At 44.9% G+C, this 19,410-nt stretch overlaps 1 protein-coding gene across 1 annotated transcript; it reads right to left on the minus strand.

Annotated features, from left to right (window-relative positions):
• Positions 1–264: 264 nt before the first annotated feature.
• prdm15 (PR domain containing 15) lies at positions 265–17,769 on the minus strand. The gene is given in 26 exon segments (XM_061703198.1): positions 265–882; positions 884–1,033; positions 1,766–1,987; positions 2,109–2,189; positions 2,272–2,447; positions 4,459–4,542; positions 4,620–4,751; positions 4,831–4,950; positions 5,105–5,184; positions 5,576–5,739; positions 5,823–5,959; positions 6,442–6,451; positions 6,545–6,694; positions 6,771–6,865; positions 8,124–8,291; positions 10,403–10,490; positions 10,602–10,696; positions 10,808–11,014; positions 12,873–13,067; positions 13,961–14,017; positions 14,107–14,212; positions 14,295–14,447; positions 14,518–14,671; positions 16,951–17,044; positions 17,204–17,243; positions 17,706–17,769. Coding segments are annotated over 25 exon segments (3,336 nt in total). The 5' UTR covers positions 17,235–17,243; positions 17,706–17,769; the 3' UTR covers positions 265–495.
• Between the last annotated feature and the right edge of the window lie 1,641 nt (positions 17,770–19,410).

The following is a 19,410-nucleotide window of genomic DNA, read 5'->3' on the forward strand; positions in this document are numbered from 1 at the left end:
TGTCAAATATCAGTCTGAGTGGGTGAGTCAGGTACTGTGGATCATTATAAGTACGTAAGGATGAAAGACTTTCTTAACAAAAAAACATTTCAATGACTTTACATCCTCTTTTTTTCTTTCAGACATGAAGACAAATTATCAGTTTTTTCCCCAGACAAAGCATTCATGAACAAAATTTCACAACTGAGCCACATACACTTATCACGATAAAAAAAAAAAAAAAAAAAAACTGTTCAAGCAATTCCATATTGATAAAAATGCACATTTAAAAGAATAATTTAAAAAAACGTGTTCTAGATTTTTAAAAACAATTTAATTTACTATTGTAACAGTTAGATTTTTTTTTAGAAGAAAAGAAAAGGGGGGGGGGGGGGGAAATCACTTGCATGGCACTGAGAGGCATCTGGTTGACAATGATGAAATCTATACAGATTTAATCAAATCCGCACTGATTAGTGTCCGTACATGCTCGAGCATGAGGTGACCAGCACTTCATTAGTAGCTGAACATTTGTTGCGCGCTGCCGCTTTGCTGCTGTGGCGTGGGTGGCTGACTCTGGCTCGGCCGCCCTCCCTCAGGCCCTTGACTCTGAACCTCGTGAACCTCCCCCTGGGCGCCTTCACCCACAGGCGTGACCTGGCCGCCCTCGGCCGTCTGCACTGGCCTCCAGGCCAGAGTTTGGGCTTCGAGCTGGTGGCTCATGGGGTTGACAAGAGTAGCGAGGTTGATGAAGTGCGCGACCGACTGGGCCGACGGTCCTCCCGCGGGACCGACGGTTTCCGGGACGAGGTCGGCGGGCCTGTTGTGGAGCGTGGCCGAGCCGCTGACTGCGTCGAAGGTCACGGTGAGGATTGAGTTGTCCAGTGAGAGGGCCCGGTCGCTGGCTAGTCAGGTGCCCGACGGCTACGGGCTGCAGGCTGGTGAACTGGGCGGGGGTTGGGCCGGTGATGGGCGTGACAGTGATGTTGCTCAGCCCCACCGCGTTGTTGGTGGAGGAGGTGGATGGGGCGTTGGGGTCAGTGAGAACCACCACCTGAAATGGCAGGAGTTAGCGGTGCAGGATTTCTTCTGCAGAAACAAGCCAAACGTATCGAATTCGGCAGGAAGAGTGAGTGCAGATTTTACTTGGCAAATACATGTACTGGCAATTCTAAAGTAACTGAGTTTTCCCACATCCATCCATCCATTTCCCGTACCGCTTCTCCTCACTAGGATCGCGGGCATGCTGGAGCCCATCCCAGCTAACTGCGGGCAGGAGGCGGGGTACACCCTGAACTGGTCGCCAGCCAATCACAGGGCACATCGAAACGAAAAACACTTCGCGCCCACATTCACACCTACGGGCAATTTAGAGTCTTCGATCAATCTACCGCGCACGTTTTTGGGACGTGGGCGGTAACAGGAGTACCCGGAGAAAACCCACGCAGCCACGGGGAGAACATGCAAACTCCACACAGGCGGGGCCGGGATTTGAAACCCGCTCCTCAGAACCGTGAGGCAGATGTGTGAGTAAAAAATATTAGGAACAACCCCAAGCGTGATGCAGTACAGTTCTCCACCACTGCAAATTCCAACTGCGATCATAAACATTGACAATTTCCCCTTCCTGGGATCATTCTTCTGTTGATCTGTCATAACTGAATGTTATTAATAGAGCTACGAACGAATCAGTGGTGTTTTGAATTGACTCGCACAAAGAAAGAACCTGGTAAAAAAAAAAAAAAAAAAAAAAACTTTGAAGATTCAGACGAATATGCAACCGTACCTGCTGGATACTCTGGACTGCAGAGCTTGTTTCTGTCTCCTCGCCGACAACTACAGTGTTGAATTCTGGCAGAGATTCGTGTCTGGGTTCTGGGAAATCAACGTAATCATCTGATTCAGAAAGTTCTGGCTCGGGTGTGACTCTCAACTTCTTCTTGGCCTGGCGAGTTGGTCGGCTGGGTCTCTCCTGAGATGCGCTGTCTTTTTCAAGTGTCAGGGTTGCCTGTCATGGAGAACGCAAACACCCGGACAAGGTTCAGCGACATAATGTAAAGAAGGCTATCTGTGTTTGTGTATGTGGTGCATAAATCATGAGTCAAAGCTGTTCCAGAATTCGGGTTCACCTGCGCGACGCTGATAGACGAGTCATTGATTGTCTGGGATTCCTGAAGCTCATCAAAGTCATCGATTCTCACAGGCACAATCTGGAGACACAAAAGGCAAAACAAACAGTCAGGTTAATGTGTAATTGCGTAACAGAGTCCTAACTAACGCGTCGCCACTCACCTCCGGGTGTTTGCGTCGCAGGTGTCGGTTCATTGAGGCCCGCGTGGAAACCTTGGTGCCGCAGAGGTGACACGACTGAGCCTCCACCTTCTCGTGGGTCAGGTGCACGTGCTTTTGCAGCATGTACTCTGTCAGATACTTCTTATCGCAGGTCGCGCAAGTCCAGGTCTTTCCCACTGCACCGAGAGAGGGAACATGGGAGTGGCTGGTAAATTCAGGGTTATTTATTATTTTATTTTTTTTTAAACAGTCTGTATCGTCTTACATTGGTCCTTAAAACGGAAAAGAATAATCCCATAATGGGGAAATTACAAATTTACGGAAGCAAAGTAGACAGTAAACCACACAATAATAATAATAATAATAATAATATGGGTTTTGACGGGGGCCTCTTCCCAGTCGGACATGCCTGGGACACCTCATCCAGGAGCCATCCTAACCGGATGCCCGAGACACATCATTGGATGACAAGCTTCTTAACCTTGTGTCTCAGCTACATTCCCAGCAGGGAATATACTTTGGGCTGCTTAGATATCCACAATCTTGTTCTTTCGCGCCATACATACAGCTCATGACGGGTGGTGAAACGAGTAGCGGTGAAGCGAAACACGGATCTCGCAAGAATACAACAGCACGTCAATCTCACAACATCTCCGCTGAAGACGCAGAATGCAGCGGGAAACCCGAAACAAGGTCAAGTTAATATAGCGCAAATCAGTGAGATTGAGGTTATTGTACCTTACTGACAAATGGTTAGCCCTTGGAGGGCTTCGGTTCTGTTAATTACCATTATAAGTTCCTCATGCCTATTTGAATTGACTTGTTTATTATACTTACAAGAAATGCAAAGTTTAAACTGAAATGTATTGATACGCATGTTTTACTTTTGTTAGTGTTGGAAATTGCCTCACTGAAAATGTTTCTAGACAAGAAAATAGTTTGCTGCTACGCAACGTGAATTTATTCACGATTAAGTGAAATGGCCTACTTTCTAGTGTATTCATAATTGTTCTTTAACAAAGCAAAATATAGTTTATCCCAGGACTCAATTATTTGATCAAATTTCTTTAATCAGCATACTTGAATACGAAAATATTCAGCATACTTGAATACGAAAATATTCGATAGCAGCAGCCCCTACTTGCGACCGTAGGTGAGAGTGACTTGCGGTTTACACGAACCGTATTAAGTTATTGAACTCACCTTTTGGGATTTCCGTCCATATTTACGGAACACAGGATAATTGTTCTGATCAGAATAATAATAATAATAATAATAATAATAGGGTGGGTGGTGGGTTTTCACTTTTCTCACCCTTCCTCGATGTGCCGCCTCAGCAACTCTATATATATTTAAATTAAGGAGAGGGAGTATTTCAAACTCCCTGTTGCACAGCAAAACTGTTCGAGCACAAAGGCATACAGCTCCACCATTCTGCAAGGCCATGCAGCTGAACAGGACAGGTTTTAAAAAAATTTAATAAAAAAAAAAATATATATATATATATACATATATACATACACACTGTATATAATGGACCACAGTGAAGACAGTCTTCATCAAGAGTAGAAAATATGGCATATAGCATAACAATACAATTATCAAGAAATGGACGTCACCTTCAAAATGTATGGAAAGACGAGAAGAAAACAGGCCAGAGAGACTGCCAAGAGGCCGACAGCAACATTGAAGGGGGCTCCAGGAATTTCTGGCAAGCACTCCCTGTTTAGTTCACGTGAAAACAATGGCCGGACTTCTTCATATGTCTGGGCTATGGAGTCGGGGGGCCCAACGGAAGCCTTGTGTTAAAAAGCACGACAACCAAGCTGGGCTAGATTTTGCAAAAAAACGCACTTGAAAATGTGCAACTTTTTGCCCATAATCCCAAATGATATGTTTGCTGCAAACACAAGACTGCTCATCACCAAAAACACCTTACGTATACCTAAACATGGTCGTGCCGGCATCATGCTTCAGGGCTCTTTTTCTTCAACTGGAACTGAGGACTTAATTAGGTGGCGAGAATTATGAACAGTTCTAAATTACCAGTCAGTGCTGGCACAAAAACCCCAAGGCTTTGCACAAGAAAGCTGAAGATGAAAAGCAACTTCATCTTTCAGCATGACAATTCGCTGAAGCACCCATCCAAATCCACAAACCGATGGCTTCACCAGAAAACAGACTTGCCTGTATGAATGAGCTTGTGCGTCTCGAGAGTTGTTCTTTCACTGAATGTCTTGCCGCAGAGCTCACACATGAAGTCTTTTATACCTACGTGCACAGGCACACACAAAATATGACGCAATCAATTTCTCATTTGAATGGAACACTTTCAAATGATAACTTACCTGTATGTCTTTTATAGTGTTTGAGCATGTTGACTTTCTGGGCAAACTTGCGGTTACACTCCTTACATTCATACTCTTTGATGCCCTTGTGTAACTTCATGTGGTGCCTGAGAGCATGCTTGGTCTTCATACCTGCACGGGGCGCACAGTAGGTTCCATCGTGTTGAAACAATCCAAAGAACAACGAGACATGCACACTAAAGGAGCTGACCTTTCCCACACTCTGCACACAGGAAGTCTCGGATGTCGTCGTGGACCCTCAGGTGCTCCTTCAGCATGTCCTTCCTCGCAAAGGATTTGCCACACTTGTCACAGCCGTGGCTCTTCACCCCTGAAGGATGTACAACCCTCTTAACTCATATTTAGATGACACAAGATGTTTCCTATCCACGCCATGTACTTAACACTTGGGTGGGGGGGGGGGAGGACAATTGTAGACATTAAAAATAAAATTTTATACCAAAGATCCGATTGCATGATCTCACCAGTGTGGATGATCTTGTGCCTCTCCAGGTTACCAATACTATTGAAGATTCTGCCACATATTTCACAGGGATGGATATACCTTTAGAAGAGGTAGAGATAGGCACATAAAAATGCTACATGTTGTGGGCAGACACGCTCCACGCCAGGGATCGGGCTTGTCCGGTAACCGGTGCAACTTTCCGGCAGGCCATCCAACCGGGTTTTCACCGCTTATCCCGTTCAGGCTCACGGGTGAGCTGGAGCCCATCCCGGCTGACTGCGGACTGTTTGCCAGTCAATCACAGGGCACACATACAAAAAGACCCATTCGAATTCACACTGTAAATATACCGAATCCTTCACGAGGAAACCCAAACAAAGACATGCAAACTCCACGTAGAAAGGTCAGAGGCAAGAATTGAACCCAGAACCTTTGACTGTAAGCATGTTGCACCCCGCTGTCCGTGAAGCAACGTCAATGTACTCCTTACTTCTGTACAGCAGGGTCAGGCAGCTGCTCTCTGTGGATGACCAGGTGGGCGTTGTACGTGGCCTTGAGTGCAAAGCGACGGTTGCAGATCGCGCAGCCGTAGCCTCGCTCTTTGTGCTGCTCTGTGATGTGCTTCAGATAGTCTCGGCCCTTGGCGAACGACATCTGGAGACACGGCGCTGTCGGAATTTGCGCGGGCTCCAATTGATATCTTCAGAACGTTTGGCCGACCGGGGGCCCGAGCTAACCTGACATTTCTTGCAGTTGTACTTGTGGTGCTCGGGGTCATCATCTTCTTCGTCGTCCTTTTCGTCACTGTCGCCTGATGAAATGCCGATCTTCCTTATGAAGTCCTCCCTCTTCTGCTCATCCATTAAGCTATATCCTGCAACAAATTGGGTTTATTGCAAACACAACACTTGCCTCTGCAGTACATCCAGTAATAGTAATGTAAGTACTGTGATGGCAGTCATCTTATTAATTGACTGTTTTAACAATAATGAACTATTGCTGGAGCCTGTTCTAGTTAAGAGCTAAAATACTAAGAGACTATAGCTAAGCAGTTACCTCGGTTGCATGAAACGTATGCACGTTTTACACTCTTTTCGTTATAGTTATAATACATTTGTTCGGTTTTGATCAAATGTTATTGTGGCTTAGTGCAAGATGCAACAGACACACAATGTGGAGAACGCTGTCAATTTTGTTGGAGGAGGCCTTGCTGGAGCCTTGTTGCCTTGTTGTGCTCTACCGAGAGTCCCAACGTTTACAAGGGGGAAACCCAAAAGAAATGTTTGGAAGAGAGCAGGCCCATTAATAAATGTGTTGGGTCGTCCATTAACAAACATTCTATTGTAATAATCAGACTAGTGAGTAGCTCAAGAAGAGTAACCCGCATGTCATAATCGTAATAAGAAACCAGTGTTACTTATTTTATTCTCATTAACAAAAGATGTGACTGGAAATGTACTAGGGATAAAGTTCTGACCTTGAAGTGAACATGAATGTGATCACGAAGCACGTCCACTCGGAAGAACTTGCGCCCGCAAATCTCGCAGGTGTATTTCTTATCGCCGTGAGTTAGCAGATGTTTGTTCATGTTACTTCGGCAGGAGAACACCTGTTCATACACGTGAGAATTATGGTCAATTCCTGGGATCCTGTGCGTGTGTTGGACTTGCAGGCAGAGAAGTCACCTTGCCACAAATGGGACATGGTGATGGTTCCTTCCTGTACTTGGTGGCTTCTTCCCCATTGGTCTCCAACTCCTCTCTCTTCATGTGCTTTGGCCCTGGGTAAAACGTATTCTTGTTCAATCTACTTGAGGGTACAGACTATGGAAATTTACTTTTTCATAGCGTGTATACAAAGTAGTTGGGTCTCTGGAGTGTCTGCCCACCCATCAATTGTGAAATTAGACAACCAAGTAAATCTGTCGTTCTGCCCTTTCCTGTTCACGAGCCGTAAAGCATATAATTAGCCAGTGATGGCTTCGCGCAAGGGCTATTCATTTGCAGTCTGGCCGTCAAGCAGTGAACAACTCCTTCTTCGGGCGGAGTCTAAGAAGAGTCACCAACAACACCACAAAAAGTCGCTATATTATTGCACATCGGTTTTATTTGCTCTATTTTATTAGATACTAGAGGGTTGGGAAACATTTGCTAAGTATGCAACACTAAGCAGCCGCTCTCCCCGTGTCACAGGCCGTATTGGGCATTTGCACGAGACAGAACTGCGCCCCGAAACCGCGTGATTTGCACGATAGTGTGACAAGTGGAAATCAAGCGTGCTGTAATTCCTCGTGTATTGTGACCAAAGAATTTCAGGTCTCTTTTAAAAGGACCCGGGACGTCAACCCAAGTCATGATATTCAGGCTTCATACACCTTCGAGGACTTTCAGGGTACATTTTTTATGCTTTTCCAGCTGTATTGGGAAATTGTACTACTCATCGCAACAGTTTACATCCTGGCAGTACGGTGGCCGAGCCGTTAGCGCATCTGCCTCAGATTGTCAAGTTTGGGGGGGTTGAATCCTGGCTCTGGCCCCCCCGTGTGGGGTTTACGTGTTCTCGCTGTGCTTGTGTGGGTTTTCTCCGGGTACGTCGGCTTCCTCCTACGTTCCAAAAACATATCTTGATACCACCGCGACGCCGCTCCAGAACAGATCAGTTTTCGATTCGAGTGCGCGCCGCGTCACAGCGTTCCATGGTCACGCCCCCCTCAGCACATACACAATGAGCGGGGAAAGTCAACGGCGGCTCGTGCCTTGCCAAGTGCGGTGTGAAAAGGCCTTTCCAGCCATGTTGTGCTTCTTCATTCCAAATGTTTAGCTGTGACGCAGGCTGTTTGAGCAGACGGGTATCAAAACAGCAGGTGTGCAAAGTCACGCAGCTCACGTTTCTCTCAGGACACTAAGGACATTAAATAACCCACCACGTATAACCCACCACGTTGAATGTATTCCCTCCAAGAACTATATCCCTCAACGATGAGAATAATGCTTAATGTCTGCATTGCAAATACAAATATTTCAGTTATAGATTCTCACCGACACCGTGCCTCCTGTGGTGCTCCTGCATAACATCCTTGCGGTAAAACATCTTATTGCAGATTTCACAGGAGTAGAGCTTTTCTCCATGCTTCTTCTTGTGCTTGGACAGGTTGCTGTTAGTGGAGAAGAAGCGGGAGCAAATATCACACTGGAATGTCTTGTCGTCTGGAGAAAAGAAGATGATAATCCAATTAATTTCGGTTCACATTCACGCACTGCGACTGGCAGCTGAGCATTTCGGGGTGTACCCTGCCTCTTGCTCAATGTCAGATGGAATCGGCTCCAGGCTACCTGTGACCCCAATGAGGACAAATATACTGTTGTAATCCGTCTGTCCGACCATTTTCTATACCGCTCGTCCTCCGCATTAAGGTCGGGTCCTTGGTGACTTTGGCCAAGAGGCAGGGTACAACCCGGACTGGTCGCCAGCCGATCGCAGGGCACATATCGACAAACATCCAGTCACAAACATTCGAACCTAAGTACTTCGATGAACTGATGAACAGGCCACCGGGCTTCTCGTGTGTTCCTTGGGGGTACCTGGTGCCCGCAGGGACCATGTTGGTGACCCCTGTCCTGACATCTTACGGTGTCCGGTACAGGTAAATGACAGTCCAGGGTTGATATTTTAGATCATATACAATGCAAAAGAAATCTGTACTGTATCAAACGGAATGAAAGCACATTGTTTGGCTTCAGAAATCAGAACCCTTAGTTTCCACTTAATGTTAATACGTCAATCAACCAACCACTTTTTTTTTTTTGTGAACCAGCTCAAGGTCTTCACAGCGGATTTAGCCTCTCCCACCTGACAAAGGGTGAAAGGCAAACTACGTACACCCTTAATTTGTCGCCGATATATTAAGGTGATTGAATGAAGCACTGAGTGCGGATTAGCACACCAGGGGCCTCATGTACAAAGACTTGCGTGAATTTCCTACTGGAACATGGCGCACGCTCAAATCCAGAAAACGTCGTACGCACAAAAATATCCAGATGGATGAATCTGTGCGTACGCATGAATCCAAGCACATTTCCTTCGTACATCCCAATCAACGTGGAAAATGAGCAAGGTCATGACAACATTTTTTTTTTTCTGAGCGTGAAGTTGCTCAATGAAGTGGAGGTGTGCGAGAAAATCCTCTTTGGCACGCTATGCTCCAGCGTTAACAACAAGTGGACAGAATGTGGACAGCGCGTGTGCGGCTGTCCCATGCTGTGGGGTCGGAACAGTGCACGCATGCTGGACTAAAAAAAGCAGGGGTCAGACGTAAAGGGGGACGTGAAGCGCAGGGCAGCTGCCCACCGCCAAAGTGTGGCCAAAACAGGCGCAGGAATCGGTGCGGAGGGCCTCACCCCGTTCGAGGAGACAATCGCTGCGATCGCGGGTGACACGACACTCTCAGGGGTGGTGGGAGCACATGTGGCTGACTCTGATCACCCCACAAGGGTGTATATATGTATTTTTTTAACTCACAACAAATGAGTTCATACAGTAACCTACACTCAGCCCTATGACATAAAGGTTCATGAGTAAATGTTGTATGCATGGGATTTGGAATCAATCTTTTTGAATTCAAATAGAAGCACATCAGCAATTGATTACTCAATTAATGATTTGAAAGATAATTGGACAGATTTTAAATCCTATGCAGCCGATGTAAATGTTCAAATTCAATTCAAAAGGATTCTTTTTTTCCAGTGCTGGCATCGCTGGTGTCACAAAACGCGGGGGTTTCGGCCGCCGTTCCTTTGCGTCTCCTCCGGCACCCCCGGCGTCTTCCGACGGAATTACACTCCAACAACCGGCTGCTGATTCATTTAATACACTGGTCAACAAGTGAATTCCGAGTCCGATTGTTGAAATCAAATGTTGCCCGGCGTTAATTGTTCATCAGGGCTAATTGTTCATGTGTGTCTGATGTGCAGATTTATTATATAACAGTTTCCCAGCATCACCTCTGTCGCCAAAGCACCAACGGCTGCAGAAACGTGCGTACGCCAGCCGTGCAGTTGGCGTGAGGCACCGCACATTTTTGCCGTGAAAATGAACGTACGCCACGTTTTTGTGCGTACGCACCTTTTGTACATGAGACCCCATGTGGGCAAAAGTCAGCTGTGAACCATCTTCAGTTTTCCTTTTTATTTTGGACAATCTATTCAACAATACAATCAAGGCACTGAGCAGGGTCTGCAATACAGGCCCCTTTGCAGGACTCTCAAGGGGAATGTGGTTCCCAGTTTCCAATCTAACAAAACGCACAGAGCATCCTTACCTGTCCTGCAGTTGTGAAATTTTAAGGCATTTTCCAGACGGAAAGATTTGTCGCAAGTGTTGCATTTATATTTGTATTCCAGGTCCGGCTGACAGATGCACACACAAAAAAAAAAAAGGTTAAAAAAAAAAAAAGGGGGGGGGGGGGGTTAGACAGAGAAGCTAATCGTCCATTGAGATAATTCTGTATCATGACCCACCACATTCTTGCTGTGCTTGTAGGAGATGTGCTGCTTCAGACTCTCCTTTCGACTAAACAACTTGTCACAATCATCACACTTAAACAGTTTATCACCTGGAGAGATGAAATGCGAAGAGAAGATTCACTTGAATCATATTTAGTTCCCTAAAAGAGGCAGCGTGACTCCTCACTGTTACCAAAGTCAGAGTAAATCTGTCCCAGTACCGTGTGATCGGATATGTCGGTTCAGGTTACTGCTGTTCTGAAAGACCTTGTTACACAGGGAGCAGCGGTACACCCTTTTGTGCTCTCGGCCTTTGTGTCTCTTGTGCAAACCTCCGACGTCCGAAGCCCCGAGATGACGGCATCTCTCTGTAGCAACTGCTACGTCTGTGGTGAGTGGCTCTGTGCTCGCCACAGGTGGCTTCACATCTGCACACATGAAGGAAGGTTCTAGAGAAAGCTTTCCTGCATACGGTTCAGATTGATGAGAAGCTCAAAATTTGGGTTTCATATCATGACAGCCATGATATCCAATTGTGTGAACACTTTGGACAAGCATCGTCAATTTTATGTAGAGGGCTAAACTTAACCACACCCGCATGATACCATTCACACGCACACACAAAAATCCAAAATAAAAAAAGAAATCTCTCTCTCCCAAATTTCAACATACACCACTATCCCCGGACATTGAAATACTCAACAGTTTTAACTTTAATCAACACATCAACTTTACCACCCACACTCTGGAGGACTAACCTCGCGTGCTCTCTGACTAAAGTTACATCTATTTGATTGCAACCACCTCCAACAGCCCTAAATTGGTTCAAATAATGTCTTTCTTACAGACATCAATTCATCTCAGTTAATAACCGCACATCCCCGAGCCCCCCCCCCCCCCCCCATTTCCCAAGGTGTACCCCAACATTCGGTGCTCAGCCATCGCTTCTTCGTCCTTTACCCGTCCCTCCTTGATTCATCCTGCCGCATTAGTCTCAACTTCCACTGCTTTGCAGATGACATTAAGCTTCTGATCTCCACCAAAGAATCTCCATTGCTGCTTACTCCACCCTGACAAACTGCATCTACAAAATAAAATCCTGGCTTCAAACCAATTTCAACCTCAACAGCGCTACTGTACTCACCTCAAGCCAGAACTTTCCCCAACTCCATCAATCTCTCTCATTCTCAGCTGCGGAGATTCTCATCCAAGCGTTCATCACTTCCTATCTGGACTACTGAATCAGTGTCCTCATCAAAAAATTAAATTAAAAAAACTGTGAACTCTACTGCACGCTTGCTTACCCAGACATGGACCAGTGATCACATTACCACTGTCCTCCACAAGCTCAAAATCCCTTAGAGAATCCACTTCAAATTCATATCTGATGAAGATAGTTCCTCCCACCCTCTGGAATTCCCTCCCAAAAGCCACCGGTGATTCCCCATTTTACAGAGCCCCCCTGGTGCCAAGGTATGAGAAAAATAAAATTCATTGATAATCTGCTCCCTCAGTTTAGTAATCCGTTCCCTCAGTTTAGTAAACCGTACCCTCAGTTTACTAATCCGTACCCTCAGTTTAGTAATCCGTACCCTCAGTTTAGCAAATGTCTGGGGCTCCGTATACCTACGTATATCTGTCAAGTGAAGTAAATTCTATTTGTATGTTATATTCTTACTCGTGTGAATTCTGTGTATAAATCGTCATGTCGTGATATATCCTACATCCCATTTTTTCAACTGAAAGGCAATATTGCTGTAGTTCGAGGGGGTTGATCATTATATAGCAGTACTAGCAGGACTGGCTACAATTAGCCTGCGTGTTTCCTAAACACAGTACTAAATTGAGGGTACGGATTACTAAACTGAGGGTACAGATTACTAAATTGAGGCAACAGATCATCAATGAATTTTATTTTTCCTCATACCTTGGCACCAGGGGGACTCCGTACCATTTCGCTACACCTTCAAGAAAAAAAAAAAAACAAGACTCATCTATTCAAAACCACTTTCAACCACCGAGTTTCTTGTAGCTGACACCTGATTTTATTTGTAACTTTTTATTTGTTAACATTGAAGCTTTGATTTAAATCTCGAGAGATCATTTAGGGAATGCCCTCATTGTCGATGATGTCCAAGAGACATAGGAGAGAACCAAAACAAGAACAGAGCAAAGGTTATTGAACACATTCGATACATATTTCTGGAATGGTATACAGTGACAATTGGGAATGAATGATGAAGCCGCAGCACAGCAGACAGACAGACCACTCCCGTTATTCCTCACCTCGGCTCCTGCTTGCAGTGGTGACAGGTCGAGGCCTACGGCCCTTCGCTCTCCTTCCACGAGCGAGTCCCCTCTTCACAGTAGGCCGAGCAGTCGGGGAAGGAAGCACCTCACCGGGCTTGACTGTGCACTCCTGCTGTGGTAGTAGGGAGTCTTCTGGAAGCTCTGTAGAGGCCATCTCTTTAATTACTGCACCTATCATGTAACATGTGAGCAGAAAACACAAATGAACAGAGAACAGAGTAGTTAAAAACACCGTTGTTATTACACATGGACAGAGAGCCAGTGGTCTGGACCACTTGTGAGCACATCTTTGTGAGCAGAGTAAAGTGTCAATGTGACCTGGACCAAATGGAAGAACTGTGCAGTCAACTGTTGCACTTTCCAGTTTACTCTAAAAGCAACGGTCATACACCTTTTCCAATGCTAAAATGGAAGCATGTTCCAGCTCCTATTAGACATAATAGCTACAAATGCATAGGAATGTAAACATATCGGCACTCGGATCAATTACCATATTGACTCAAAAGCGCTGGCATTAAATTGCAACCATGCATACTTTTTCGAGAGCGCTTATCCTGTTCAGGGTCGAGGGGAATTGAAGCCTATGCAGGCTAATCTGGGGTGAAAGGCAGTCGATACCCTCGACTGGTTACCAGTCAATCACAGGGCACTTATTGAGACAGGCAACCATTCACACTCTCATTCAAACCAATACTGAGTGGGAACTGAACCAACGCTCCAGAGGTCAGGCGAATATAGCACTACACTAGCCGTGACTAAATCATATTAAACACATAAAAGAAAATTGAAAAAGACATATGAGTTACAATAAATATATGCTTATTCTCAATCTTCCAAGGAAACTACTGACTCATATCATTAAAAGGCAAGGCTTTCAGTCACACTTTGGAACACAGTAAAAAGTATTATTATATAACTGCATCCATAACTTTTTATAGCCTCCCACTGTATTTACTTTCATGTAGAGCCACGTGTTTATGACAGGTGATCGCATCGCTCAGAATGCAGGGTAATGCAACTTGTTTGTCTTACATAGCCGCACAGAATACTTTTAATTGGCTTACCTGCATTTTTGTCATTCGCCAAAGGGGGTGGAGAGGAGCTGGTTTTCTCAGAAGTCTCTGTGATAGAGCCAGAAGACAGTCAGATCCAACTACAAGGTTCTTTTGAGAATACCATTCAAACACATCATCATTACAATGTTATGAACCTAGAGGTGGCAGCGGCTCAATCGGAAGCTTGAGCATGGGCTTCTCCATCTTTTTGGCATAGAAAGCTCCATACCAGACCCTCAGCTCTGCTCCTGGCAGCACATCCTGCACAACCAACGGCAGAGGCAGAAGGATGAACCGAATTTCCACACCCATAGGTCTACTGGGATTGGGAGTGCACACAAACCTGGGACGTATTGAAGAAAACCTCATCATCCTGCTGGTAAGCTGTCAGATTCTGGTGTTGGTGGTCTGTGGCAGGTCGTACCAGCATCATCCAGTTACAGTCATCTTCACTACTGCAGTCAAAACACACCACTATGCCATCCTTCTGGAAGATCTGGTCAGTCAGAGGGTAGGGATGGAGTTAGGCCAGTGTTGCACATATCTCAGAAATTACATCAACATACCTTTAAGGGAAACACTCCTTCTTTAGCCAAAACGGGGAGCCGCTTAGCCTCGAATGGCCCAAAACGAGTCCTTTTGACCACCCGTCGCTGGACAAAAACTCCCTCGCCGCCTCCTGCCACAGCCCTGATCTCCAGGCTATTTGGAATGGAGGAGCTGAGACAGGACGGGAGCAGGGAACATTTGTTATGAAATTGCACATGCACAACCTCAAAATTATTATTAATGTATTAGATTGCGATGACATCTATAACCCCAATTCCCCAATGAAGTTGGGACGCTGTGTTAAACATACATAACAACAGAATACAATGATTTGTGAATCATGTTCAACCTATATTTAATTGAATACACTACAAAGACAAGATATTTAATGTTCAAACTGATAAACCTTATTTTTTTAGCAAGTAATCATTAACTTGGAATTTTATGGCTGGAACACGTTCCAAAAAAGCTCCCACACATCCCACAGGTGAACAGGCGAATTGGGAACAGGTGGGTGCCATGATTGGGTAGAAAAGGAGCTTCCCTGAATTGCTCAGTCATTCACAAGCAAAGATGCGGCGAGGGTCACCTCTGTGAACAAGTGCATGAGGAAATAGTCAAAAGGTTTAAGGACAATGTTCCTCAACGTACAATTGCAAGGAATTTAGGGATTTCATCAGGTCCAGATCATCATCGAAAGGTTCAGAGAATCAGAAGAAATCACTGCATGTGCGCGGCAAGGCCGAAAACCAACATCGAAATGCCCGTGACCTTCGATCCCTCAGGCGGCACTGCATCAAAAACCGACATCAATGTGTAAAGGATATCACCGCATGGGCTCAGGAACACTTCAGAAAACCAATGTCAGTAAATACAGTTCGGCGCCACATCCGGAAGTGCAACTCGAAACTCTACTACGCAAAGCAAAGGCCATTTATCAACAACACCCAGAAACGCCGCCGTCTTCTCTGGGCCCGAGCTCATCTAAGATGGACTAATGAGAAGTGGAAAAGTGTTCTGTGGTCCGACGAGCCCGCTTTTCAAATTGTTTTTGGGAAATTGTGGTCGTCGTGACCTCCGGGCCAAAGAGGAAAATAACCATCCGGACAGTTATGGACACAAAGTTCAAAAGCCAGCATTTGTGATGGTATGGGGCCCTGTGAGTGCCAATGCCATGGGTAACTTACACATCTGTGAAGGCACCATTAATGCTGGAAGGTACAAACAGGTTTTGGAGAAACATATGCTGCTATTCAAGCGACGTATTTTTCATGGACGCCCCTGCTTATTTCAGCAAGACAATGCCAAACCGCATTCTGCACGTGTTACAACAGCGTGGCTTCGTAGTAAAAGAGTGCGGGTACTAGGCTGGCCTGCCTGCGGTCCAGACCCGTCTCCCATTGAAAATGTGTGGCGCATTATGAAGCGTAAAATACGACAACAGAGACCCCGGACTGTTGAACAGCTGAAGCTGTACATCGAGCAAGAATGGGACAGAATTCCACCGACAAAAGCGTCAACAATTAGCGTCCTCAGTTCCCAAACGTTTATTGAATGTTGTTCAAAGAAAAGGTGATGTAACACAGTGGGAAACATGACCCTGTCCCAGCTGCTTTGGAACATGTTGCAGCCATAAAATTCCAAATTAATGATGTCATCATTAGGGATGCTCGATTCTGCATTTTTTTTCAGACTGATACCAGTACAGTGGAACCTCCAGTTCCCACCTTAATTCGTTGAGTGACCCCCATTTGTAACCGGAAACTTTCTCAAGCTAAGATAATTGTTTCCCATTGAAATGAATGGAAATGCAATTAATCCGTTCCAGCCCCCAAGATTATATTATACTGAACCTTTTACATCACTAGGTGGTTAAAAATAAATATAGTGCACCATAGAAATAAGTGGTAAAAAACACTATTATCAAGAAATAAAAACAAAATAAATATGATAACAGTTTATTGCTCATGAACTTAAACTAAGGAGGGGAAAGAAGAGGAGGATTTTCGTCACTCATTGAAGAAGGATTCCATTCTTACATCATAACACGGGGAAATTCTGATTCAGGTTTTTTTTTTCTTTCATCCGTTTCTTTTCTAATTCATTGGTTGATTGTGGCAAAACAAACCAATTCAGGTAAAGTTTTCTTTTTCTGCTCAGGAAAAAAAAAAAAAAAAAAAAACAATCTTAAAGTGGGATGTCACATTGTCATTTAAAAGTCTCAACCGCCTTCACGAGCACCCGATACCTTGAAAGTATCGGCCCAATACCGATACCTGGTATCGGCGTCCCTTGAAAATTTATATCTACAATATGATTGGACGCTTTGCACAGTGAGGTCAGATGTCATTTCACGCTTCTTCACAGTTCCATTTTACTGGGCACTTTTGTGCAATGCTGGCTACTATAAAAGTTACAGACCGATTAATTAAATGAAGGTGCACGCTCACCGGGCACGACTGAGGACAAAAGAGTCCTGGACGGTCACCAGGGGTCCAAATTCAGGGCACTCGGAGTCATGGTACTGCCCACAGTCCTCACACCCTGGGTCACACACACACACACACACACACACACACACACACACACACACACGCACGCACGCACGCACGCACGCGCAAACACACACACACACACACACCTCACCTGTCATCACACACGCCTATTGCGACACTGAAACAGTTTCGAGGGGCAAATACTCACAGATGAACTCTTCTGGAGTCTGAGCTGCCATTCTGCACACCTAACAACAATTAAGAGGGAACGTTTAACAAGTAGTGAGTCAAAGAGTTGCGTATTCAAATAAGAGCTCAAACCCGAAAGGCCATACTGATATGTGCGAAATGATTTAATGCGCAAACACAACAGTATTGTGTCAACACCGACCGGGCGACGTAGTTGGTGCCGACGCGTTTAACGTGTGCAGTCCAAGTAGATCCGGGATTTCGGCGGCTCCCAAACCGGAGCCGGGTTTTAACTCCGATCTGAGCGGCTGGTCTCGAACAAAAATGTAACAAAGAACAATCGGCATGGCGGATGGACGGGAGACGCAAAGCGCCAAACCGGAGTCTTCCAGCGAACAGCAATGGAGGCGACGAAGCAAAGACTCTTTAGCGGAAAAAAAACAAACCGGCGACACCCGTTGAACTCAACCGTGGCGACAATTTGCCGGAGTTCAATTTACAATGGCGGTGAGCTAGCTTACCTTTTCTGCAAAAGACGCCTCATTTATCGAATCCTGACTCCGGGTTCCAATCCGCTCCAGAAACGGCGCAGGACCGGAAATGAAGCGCGTGGTGCATTGTGGGAGATGTAGGCAAATGAAGGAAGGCGTTGATGAAGATAGCGCCATCGAACGTTCATTTCGGGACAATAACATGTCACGCTTGCATCGTTTTTGTGAAAGTCGACTTATATTTGTATAAAAAAAAAAAATCATATTCGTATAATTCGATGCATGTATAATGATATGGCCTACTTTAAACTACAGGTACAAATGTTTGTTATCGCAGGGGTGTCAAACTCAAATTCACAGTGGGCCAAAATTTTAAATTGGGACAACGGTGCCAGCCAAACTCAACAGTTAATGAAAAATCACTGCGATGTGCATGTTTCCCTTTTTTTTGCAGAAATGTAGCGTTAAAGTTTATCATTGACATGAATTCAATGATGTTCTATTCTTTGTTGCAGACACGTTGCTCATGACAAACCGGTCTGTCTTTTACTTTAGTGCACAGACAAATCTTCCTCCCACCTGTCTTGGAAGTGAACCGTTTCCCATCTTTCGTTTGGCCATTTTTGTAAATTTGCTCGAGGAGACTGGTAGCATAGTTGCTAACGACTGCAACAGAGAGGTAAGGGGCGCTCGCCGGTCTAGACTGATGGGCCAACACACGAGCAAAGCATTTTGAGATTTGTAATATTAGTGGCGCATGCGCTACATACTGGCTGGCCAGCTCTAATACACATTTGGTATGGTCTCGCGGGCCAAATAGAATTACAGTGTGGGCCAAATTTGGCCCCCGGGCCTGAGTTTGACATATATGGTCTAGGGGGTTCTCTGTTATCTTGGACGGTCCGAGGAATGCAAAGTTATCGATTTCCTTTCACCATCGTTCCTATCATACTGTGTTTGCACTATAAGGGGGGGGAAACTGTTTTTGTTTTAATTTCTCATTTTATAAAACATTCCAGCAACAAGCTTTTTCTCATGTTTTTGAGATTGTAGTGTGAAAGCTGCAGCTGGCTCCGAGTGTGGACTGAATGGGTGGCAACAATGGAGAAATGAAATTCCAGTATTTTCAGGGTCATAGCCCGTCAGCGACATTGACAGAAGAAAACAAATAAGTATGAACTAGTTTGTTTTTGGACCGGTGAAATTCGTTCAAAATTTGAAATTAAGAACTATGAACTCAATTAGTTGATTTTTGGAATGGTGAACTGAACTTTAAACTAGTTTGCGTAGAAAATGAACTTTCCTAACAGTCTATATATATATATATATATATATATATATATATATATAGACTATATATATATAGAGAGAGCCGTGAAAAGGTATTCGCCTCGTTCTGAATTTCAAATTTGTTTCTCCACTTTAATGTTTAAGATCATCAAACGAAGGACCACACGCAAGCCTATTTACATCCAGATCTGTTCAATCAAGAAATCACTTCAATAGAACCTCTCTGACAAAATGAAATTGGCCAAAAGATCTCAAAAAGCTGCAACAAAATGTCACGATCCTAAGTCACTTAAGAACGGATGAGATGTAAAGTAATTGACATCAGTCTGGAAAGGGTTACAAAGGCATTTCTAAAGCTTTAGGACTCCAGTGGACCACAGTGAGAGCCATTTTCCACAAGTGGAGAAAACACGAAACAGCGGTGAACCTTAGCAGGAGTGACCGG

Source organism: Phycodurus eques, chromosome 17 (assembly GCF_024500275.1).
Source record: "Phycodurus eques isolate BA_2022a chromosome 17, UOR_Pequ_1.1, whole genome shotgun sequence".
Taxonomy (NCBI): domain Eukaryota; kingdom Metazoa; phylum Chordata; class Actinopteri; order Syngnathiformes; family Syngnathidae; genus Phycodurus; species Phycodurus eques.